General features: G+C 43.2%; 2 protein-coding genes across 2 annotated transcripts; both read left to right on the top strand.

Annotated features, from left to right (window-relative positions):
- Positions 1-1308: 1308 nt before the first annotated feature.
- Positions 1309-2028, top strand: LOC135099595 (gelsolin-related protein of 125 kDa-like). The gene has a single exon (XM_064001988.1). It carries the CDS (start codon positions 1309-1311, stop codon positions 2026-2028), a length of 720 nt encoding a protein of 239 aa, XP_063858058.1.
- On the top strand, positions 2028-3494 carry LOC135099594 (uncharacterized abhydrolase domain-containing protein DDB_G0269086-like). The gene has a single exon (XM_064001987.1). It carries the CDS (start codon positions 2028-2030, stop codon positions 3492-3494), a length of 1467 nt encoding a protein of 488 aa, XP_063858057.1.
- The last annotated feature ends 5947 nt before the right edge of the window (positions 3495-9441 follow it).

The following is a 9441-nucleotide window of genomic DNA, read 5'->3' as shown; positions in this document are numbered from 1 at the left end:
TGTGTGTGTGTGTGTGTGTGTGTGTGTGTGTGTGTGTGAATCCCTGTCTGTTTACCTACCTACTAAATGATTGATAATAATTGTTAATAATAATAATAACTAATAATAATAATAATAGTAATAATAATAATAATAATAATAATAATAATAATAATAATGATAATAATAATAATAATACACGCTTTAAGCTGTGGGGCAACTTAAAGGACCTTCACCCAGCGGCAGGAGGGGAGGGGGGAGGTGTTCTTTAAAGCCTAATGTGGTTGGAGAGGCTGGATTATTAAAAAAAAAAAAAAAAAAAAAAAATTGCCCTAGTCCTCTTTAAAGCCTAATTTGGTTAGAGAGGTTGAATTACTACAAAAAAAAAAAATGCCTTAGTCCTCTTTAAAAGCTAATTTGTTTAAAAGGATGAATTAATACAAAAAAAATTGCCTTAGTCCTTTTTAAAGGCCAATTTTGGTTAAAGAGGCTGAATTATTACAAAAAAAATGACCATAGTCCTTTTTAAAGGCTAATTTGGTTAAAGAGGCTGAATTATTACAAGAAAAAAAAGATTGCCTAAATTCTTTTTTAAAGATTAATTTGGTTAGCGAGTCTGGGTTATGTTGGTTGTGTTGGTAAATAAAAAAAAATGAAATAAAATAAAATCAAAGCCTACAAAAATAATTGTGCAATGAAAATATGTAACTTTTGTTGAGAGAAGCAGAAGTGTTTGACGTAATGGAGGCTGTTCTGATGCAATGCTCTTCATCAAACTTTTATTACAAGTTTGAATGCAATTCATTCATGAAAGCTGAGGTGTTGTGACACCAATTTTGCCTAACTATCTTTCAATCCCAGTCTATCCATAAATACACATTTATTTATCCATCTATCTATCTAGCTTTCCCTTTTATCTATCTATCTATCTATCTATCTATCTATATATATATATATATATATATATATATATATATATATATATATATATATATATATATATATATATATATATATATATATATATTTACCACCCAATTAATTCCTCACAACGCCAACCAATCACTGTCCATCATCCACCACGCTAGCCAATCACAGGCGCCACTTCAAACAGCCGTGGAGCGCTAACTCCAATCTCCTGTTGTGTTGCTTTGTGGGGCCCAGTTCCTGCTAAACCTAACCCTGCCGCACCTGCTGCCGAAAGAGAGACACTGTGTGACTCTTTGGCATGACCGGGACTCAGACGGTGACAACAGTTATAGTGGAGAGAAACAGACAGTGGCGACAATCAGTGCAGAGAAACACGCAAACTCATCAAAGCGAGGAGCAATGAACAAGACCAAGCCAGACAAGCGCAACAAGGCGCCCAGGAAGGCTGGATGCTGCGCCTTCATCCACGCCTTCCTGCGGCTGTTCACACGCAAGAAGCGTGGCCAGGAAAAGCCTGCTATGGTACACACTTCCCTGGAAGAGGCTCTGCCTGTGCTGACTCATCTCGGAGAGTCTGCGCTGCACCACACTGTTAAGGAAGAACATGTAATGGAAGAACATCTTAAAGAAGAACATCTTATGGAAGAACATCTTCAAGAAAAACATCTTATGGAAGAACATCTTGAAGAAAAACATCTTAAAGAAGAACATCTTAAGGAAGAAACTGTTATGAAAAAACATCTTAAGGAAGAACATCTTAAGGAAAAAACTGTTATGGAAGAACATCTTAAGGAAGAACAGCTTAAGGAAGAACAGCTTAAGGAAGAAACTGTTATGGAAGAACATCTTAAGGAAGAAACTATTATGGAAGAAACTGTTATGGAAGAACATGTTAAAGAGGAACATTTTAAGCAAGAACATGTTAAGCAAAAACACGTTATGGAAAAATTTATGGTGCAAGAATCTACTGCTAAAGAAGAAACTATTGTGAAGGAATCTGTTATGCAGGGACCTGATGTAGAACATCTCATGAAAGAACATGAGGTCAAAGAACATCTACTCGAAGAACAAGAGGTCGAACAACATCTGATGAAGAACAAAAGGTCAAAGATCATATGATGGAAAAACAAAAGGTCGAAGGACATGTGATGAAAGAACAAAAGGTCAAAGAGCCTCTGATGGAAGAACAAGAGGTCAAAGAAACTCTGATGGAAGAACAAGAGGTTAAAGAACATCTGATAGAGGAGCAGGAGATCAAAGAGCATTTGATGGAAGAGGCTGTGCTGGAAGAGGCTGTGAAGGAACAGCCTGTGGGGGACAAGAGCATGGCGGCCCAGCCTGCAGTGGAGGAGCCTGACCACAGCGACTCTGATTTCGACGACGATGTCGCTGACGACTCAGGCTCCAAGCAGTCGTATTGGGAAGAGTGTCCGCGGCTTGCATGGCAGGGCAAGGCCTCCCTAGGCAAGGCCGAGAACAACAGCATGATGGCTACCGCCCCGCCCTCCGCCGCGCCCTCCACCACACACGAGCTGCTGCCGTGGCCGCAAGGCGCCGCCCGCACCTTCCATAGCTCCGCTGTCGACCCTCCCACTACCTTGGTCATGGGCACCAACAAGCACGAGACGGACCACCTCCTGACGCAGGCCACGGACCGCGTCGTCTTCTTCCACATGGATGACCTGCCCTCAGCCCACGTGTACCTGCAGCTGGAGCCCAAGGCTGTCAAGACCTGGGCTCAGGAAGTGGATGAGGCGGAGGAGAAAGGCCTGGACGTGTTCGCCCCACAGACCAGCTGCCTTCCCTACAGTCTGATACTTCACTGCGAGACAGGCGCCTCAGAAGAAAATGAGGCTGCTGCAGCTGCAGCCACTGAGATCAAGATGAGTGCCACTCAGAAGCGCAGAGCCCGCCGCAGGGCCTTAGCTGAAGCTCTTAAAGCTTCTGCAGAAAGTGAGGCTGCCGCGAAGCCCGAAGAAACTCGCGTGTCATCAGAAAATAAGGCTGCTGCAGCTGCAGCCACTGAGATCAAGTTGAGCGCCTCCCAGAAGCGAAGGACCCGCCGCAGGGCCTTAGCTGAAGCTCTTAAAGCTTCTGCAGAAAGTGAGGCTGCCGCGAAGCCCGAAGAAACTCGCGTGTCATCAGAAAATAAGGCTGCTGCAGCTGCAGCCACTGAGATCAAGTTGAGCGCCTCCCAGAAGCGAAGGACCCGCCGCAGGGCCTTAGCTGAAGCTCTTAAAGCTTCAGCAGAAGGCGGGGCTGCCGCGAAGCCCGAAGAAACTCGCGCAGCAGCAGAAAATGAGGCATCAGCCGCGAGGATGAAGAGTGTTGCTCGGCCGCCGCGTGCAGAGAAAACCTCGTGTGCTGATTGCACCAAGAGGAGTCGCACACCCGACAGGACGCCCATTTGGGCCTCCCCCTCAGCGCGGGCGTCTGAGAACGACAGGGGTCCCTTGGTGACTGAAGCTACTGCTAACCCGGCGACTCATGGCGGGACGAGCACTACGAGGCGGCGAAGGGCCCGCCGCAAGGCATTAGCCTCCTGTACTAAGAGCGAGGCACGGCTCGTCGCGAGTACCCACTAACAGCCGGTATCCGATAGGACGGCCGTCTGGCCCTCGCCCTCCCTGCGGGTGTTTGGGAGCGACGGGCGTCCCTTCGTAACCACGTGGGAGGAGGCTGCGTACGACGCCTTCCACGCCCGCCGGCATTATTGAGGCCCGTGTCCACGAGGACGGAGCTACAAATGAACGTTTGATTGACATTGAGAGAGAGAGAGAGAGAGAGAGAGAGAGAGAGAGAGAGAGAGAGAGAGAGAGAGAGAGAGAGAGAGAGAGAGAGAGAGAGAGAGAGTTACCTCTTTACTGGTATTTGACAAGTTTCTTTAATGACAAAGTACTCCAAAGCACTCATTACTTATTGTACAGCCTTCTCTGAGCATAATACTGCCTAGACATTGGATATTCTACTCTTTTCTTCCTCTTTTCTTTCATAAAGATGCTCTAAATTTAAAAGATTCTCTCCAGAACACTTTGAGAATACTGGTGTTTGGTCCAGCGGTGAGGGATTGCCGGCCTGGTATACAGGTAGACAGAACCGTCATCACTGGCGGGGCGTCCATCAGTGCTCATAACCACGCGTGCCTCGCTGCACTTCACTAGTCGACCACCTCTTGTCCCCTACTGGTGCCGCTCTCTTTGTTCATTGATCTTTATTATTGTGTACACAGATACACAAACACCTACATACTTTGTTGACCATTGCAATCTTACACACTGTGATTAATTAAACAAGAACCTTAGAATTATGTATCACAAACCCAGTATGTATTACACACACACACACACACGCACACACACACACACACACACACACACACACACACACACACACACACACACACACACATGCATTCCTTCACTTCCTAAGGCTGTTGTTGTGATGATGAGCAAATGAATAATGAAACAAGCCGGCACCACCACTGCTCCATCAGTGTACACCAAATCACAAACAAAGGAACATCAATCCTCAGTGTTAAAAATGAACACGTAAATTAATAATTAAGTGAAAACAACAATATATGAATAAATAAATATCAATACAAGAACATGGACTTCCTGTGTTGAAAAATGAATACGTAAATATATCAATAACTAAATGAATGATGAATACATGAAGAGATAAATACTAATACAAATAAAATTGCTCCAAAAGCTAACATGGCTGCACATTTTAACCATATGTTTATTTAGGAACAGAAGTGAGTGCAGATAAAGTAAGAAAAAAAAAATCTTATATATGAATAAATAAAACTTCATGACTACTACCACTGTGCATCCTGACGCTGCCTGGGACTTGTAGTACAGATGATCGCAGCCCCGCACAGGAAGCGCTAAACATGTTCACCAGATTATCTAACTTAACCTTTTGACTGCAGTTTTTCCTTTTTTTTTTTTTTTTTTTGTTCAAACACATCTCAAAAAATAAAATTGTTGCTTAACACTGGGAAGCTTTTATTCTCTTTTCTTTCCTGTACTTTTTTTTTTAGGCAAGATGGGACACTGGTCAAGGCCAATAAGTACAAAAAAAAAAAAGTCTAGTAAGGTGGCAGTCCCTAAAGAAAGCAAGTAATGGAGGTTGGCAGAAGCCATGAGGCCCACACGTAGCGATCCCTGTACAAGGCCTGTATAAAACATGGCTGTCTGTATCCACCCATCACTCCCATCCATAACAGAGGTGTGTGTAGTGCACGCCAAGCAACAAGGTACAATTTAGGGATGTGCGGCAGCCTTTTACAGTGACAGGGAACAACGTGTCTTTATTGCTGATCTTCACGTTGACAACTAAAACAACTGTAAGATCGTTTATTGTGCAAGATTATTCCAAGTTTAAGGTAACATTTTTCATGGAGGGACTCAAGATCACCTGCAGCCTCTCACTCACGACACTTGTATCTCACTTATTACTGAGAATTATTTCAAGTTAATATTTTTTTTTCATGAAGGGACTGTAGATCACCCCTCGTTTCTCGTCCAGCACTATTACATCTCATTTACTTCAAGGGATTTTATCGGGTATACAGGACGAAGAATAAGGACGCTGTAGGTCCATTTAAGGAGCTGGTTAGTTCTGGGGAGGGGATTAGTAAGATTCTGAATGAGTAACTGTCTTCACCCAGGAAAACATACAGGATATGCCAAACAGTGAACAGATGTTTAGAGCAGATGAGAATGAGAAGTTGACAGATATTTCCATAACTAGGGAGATAGTGGAACAGGAAATAGATAGGCTAAAAAAGTTCAAGACACCAGGACCAGATGAAATATATCCCAGAGTACTTAAGGAATGCAAAGAGGTTATTAGTGAGCCGTTAGTTTCTGTCTTTAGGAAATCACTGGAGTCGGGTGAGGTACCAGTAATGTGGAGGCAGGCTAATGTAGTACCCATCTTTAAGAAAGGAGATAAAACTTTAGCGTCTAACTATAGACCTGTCAGCTTAACTTCAGTTGTAGGTAAAATATTAGAGTCAATAATAGCGAGGAACATTAGGGAGCATTTAGACAAACATAACTTGATAAATCAGTCACAGCATGGCTTCACGAAGGGGAAGTCTTGCCTGACAAACTTGTTAAGTTTTTACAGTAAGGTGTACGAGGCAGTAGATAATGGTGATAGTTATATCTTATATCTGGACTTTAGTAAAGCATTTGACAAGGTACCCCATCAAAGGCTCCTGAGAAAGGTTAGGGCACACGGGATAGATGGGAGGGTGTTAGGCTGGATAGGGTCATGGCTTAGCGACAGGCGACAGAGAGTGGTAATAAACGGCTCGAAATCCGAGAGGGGTCATGTAATTAGTGGGGTGCCACAGAGATCAGTATTAGGGCTATTGTTATTTCTAAAATATATCAATGACTTGGATAGTGGAATTAGTAGTGATGTTAGTAAATTTGCGGATGACACAAAGATAGGTAGATTAATTAGGTCAGAATCGGATGCCATCGCCTTGCAGGCAGACTTAGATAGGATGAACGAATGGACGGACAGATGGCAAATGCAGTTCAATATCAACAAATGCAAAGTACTTAGCGTAGGTAGAGGAAACCCACACAGTAGGTACACAATAAGCAACGAAACTCTGGTAGGTTCAGAGTACGAAAAAGATTTAGTTATAGCTAGCTCTGAACTCCGTCTAGGAAAACAATGCATAGAGGCCAGAAACAGGGCAAATAGGGTATAAGGATTATTTTTTAGGAGTGTTAAAAATGAGAGAGAGAGAGAGAGAGAGAGAGAGAGAGAGAGAGAGAGAGAGAGAGAGAGAGAGAGAGAGAGAGAGAGAGAGAGAGAGAGAGAGAGAGACTTTGCTCACGAAAAATGTTTATGGAAACGCCATTTAGCTGTTCTGTAAGTTTTCTGGGATTACGTAATAGTTTTGTGATGTAATCGCTTCCCTTTGTAACGTTTTTTTTTTTTTTTTTTGTATAATTGTTCCCTGGTGTGATGTGTTCCCTCGCCGTGACTTTAACCTGAAGGTGGATGGTGGTGTTGAAAAATTGTTGTCCTTCAAATGTCTCTTGATTCAGTAATATTGAAAATAATGATAATAATAATAATAATAATAATAATAATAATAATAATAATAATGTCTATTTCAGGTACAGGTAAAGGCATATCATATTACCAAATATGGTAAATAAGAAACCTGTGTGTAAGAGTGAATTAGTGAGTCAAATGAATGAAGGCATACAACAATAAGAGCAGTGGTGAAGAAAGACTGGTGACAAGTGCACACAAAAGGAACAGCAAAGATGTGTAGTAGTGAAGCAAGATGAACGTGCCGTGAACCACAAACACTGACCAGTGCGGCTACACTTGTGTCGCTCACTGCCGCCGTGTGCCCGAGTGGATGGTGCACACCTCCACATTAGTGGAGCGCCCCACCCTACGCACGGCGCTGTACGCCGCCGCCCGTCGCACCTCCGGGAAGGACTTGACGCCCACCGCCACGCACAACATAAAGGCACCACGGAATGGCAGGTGGTCCGTGAGTCTTCGTACAATGTTATTACACGTTACGCGCAAGCGTTGCATCGTCGCCATTTTGGAATGTTGCCACAATGAATTACAATAAACATAATAACAATAACTGTTGAACAACAAAGTCAACAATACATCACAGGAAGCATTAATCAAACAGCCAAGGCAAAGGCATTACACCGCGTCAGTGCGTCACAATGGAAGGCGCGCGTCTCTGCTAACACGCGGGACGGCCTTCAAGTGCCCCTCACCGAGCGTAATACCCACATAGACATTGGCGGCCATCATGCGCCCCTGAACAGGCGTAACGGTCGCGAGTGTAAACATAGCGTTAGTATCTGAAGTAATATTAGCGTTGTATTTAGAATTATAATGTAAAACACTTCTAAGCCGCACTTGCACTATTTTAAAAGGTTTTAGTTGAAGTGACACGGGTTTTTAAGAGAGTTTCTTATGCTTTTAGTGATAGAACAAGATTTTTATATAGTAAACAGGAAAAACAATCGCGAGAGCCAGGCTAATCATCTTTGTGGCCTTTGAAAGTCACGCTGAAGCTACACGGGTTTTTAAGAATTATATTACGATTTAAATGAGAGATTACCAACATTTTCATACTATTAAAGGGAGAAGCAATATAAAGAATCCAGCTAATGATCTCTATGGCCTTTAAAAAATAGCCATGCAGAAGCTACACAGGTTTTTAAGAACTATATTATGGCTCTAGTGAGGGACTAACAACAGTTCTACATTATTAAAGGGAGGAGCAGTATAAAGAGCCCAGCTAGTGATCCCTATTGACTTCTTGACAATATTCGTGAAGAAACTACACGAGTTTTCAAAGATGTTTTTATGTTATAATGAAAGATTAACAAGATTTATGCAATACTGGAAAGGGAAACAGTCTTGAGAATCAGGCTAACCATATCTGGGTCCTTGGAAAACAGTTGTGGTGAGAGACCAAACCGTTTCTCAATACGGATCTTTGTCTGAGAGAGAGAGAGAGAGAGAGAGAGAGAGAGAGAGAGAGAGAGAGAGAGAGAGAGAGAGAGAGAGAGAGAGGCTCAGCTGACACATATGATGGAGAGAAATGAGAAATAGATGTACTGAGGGAGAGAGAAGGGAATGAGAGAAAGAATGAATGAAGGAAGGAAGGAAGGAAGGAAGGAAAAAAATGAAATAATGAATAAATGAATTAAAAAATAAAAACAAAAGGAAAAAATGGATAGAAGTAAAGAGAAAGGAAGGAAAGAAAGAAACAGTGAATGAATAAATGGATAAATGAATGAATGAAAAAATATATAAACAAACAAACGGAATGATAAAGAAGACGAGAAACGAAAGAAGAGTGGAACAATATTCTCTTCATCGTTTATATTCCCAAGGGCTTCATGGAGAAAAAGGAGGAGGAAGAAGAAGTGGAGGAGGAGGAGGAAGAGGAGGAGGAGGAGGAGGAGGAGGAGGAGGAGGAGGAGGAGGAGGAGGAGGAGGAGGAGGAGGAGGAGGAAGGAGGAGGAGGAGGAGGAGGGTTCAAGGCTGTTGCTGGAATGGAGGTAAGATGAGGTGAGGAGGAGGAGGAGGAGGAGGAGGAGGAGGAGGAGGAAGAGGAGGAGGAGGAGGGTTCAAGGCTGTTGCTGGAATGGAGGTAAGATGAGGTGAAGTGTGATCTCTCTCTCTCTCTCTCTCTCTCTCTCTCTCTCTCTCTCTCTCTCTCTCTCTCTCTCTCTCTCTCTCTCTCTCTCTCTCTCTCTCCATGTGTGGAGAGGGAGATAAAAACTAGGAAGAGGAAAGTCCAACGACAGGGAAGAGGATGAGAGAGAGAGAGAGAGAGAGAGAGAGAGAGAGAGAGAGAGAGAGAGAGAGAGAGAGAGAGAGAGAGAGAGAGAGAGAGAGAGAGAGATAAAAACTAGGAAGAAGAAAGTGCAACGGCAGGGAAGAGGATGAGAGAGAGAGAGAGAGAGAGAGAGAGAGAGAGAGAGAGAGAGAGAGAGAGAGAGA

This window comes from Scylla paramamosain, unplaced genomic scaffold, assembly GCF_035594125.1.
Source record: "Scylla paramamosain isolate STU-SP2022 unplaced genomic scaffold, ASM3559412v1 Contig153, whole genome shotgun sequence".
Taxonomy (NCBI): Eukaryota; Metazoa; Arthropoda; class Malacostraca; order Decapoda; family Portunidae; genus Scylla; species Scylla paramamosain.
This window is presented reverse-complemented; position numbering and strand designations above follow the sequence as displayed.

What these genes read in the sequence shown, in the direction of transcription:
- LOC135099595 (XM_064001988.1), top strand. Translation starts at nt 1,309, where the DNA reads ATGAACAAGACCAAGCCAGACAAGCGCAACAAGGCGCCCAGGAAGGCT.
- LOC135099594 (XM_064001987.1), top strand. Translation starts at nt 2,028, where the DNA reads ATGGAAAAACAAAAGGTCGAAGGACATGTGATGAAAGAACAAAAGGTC.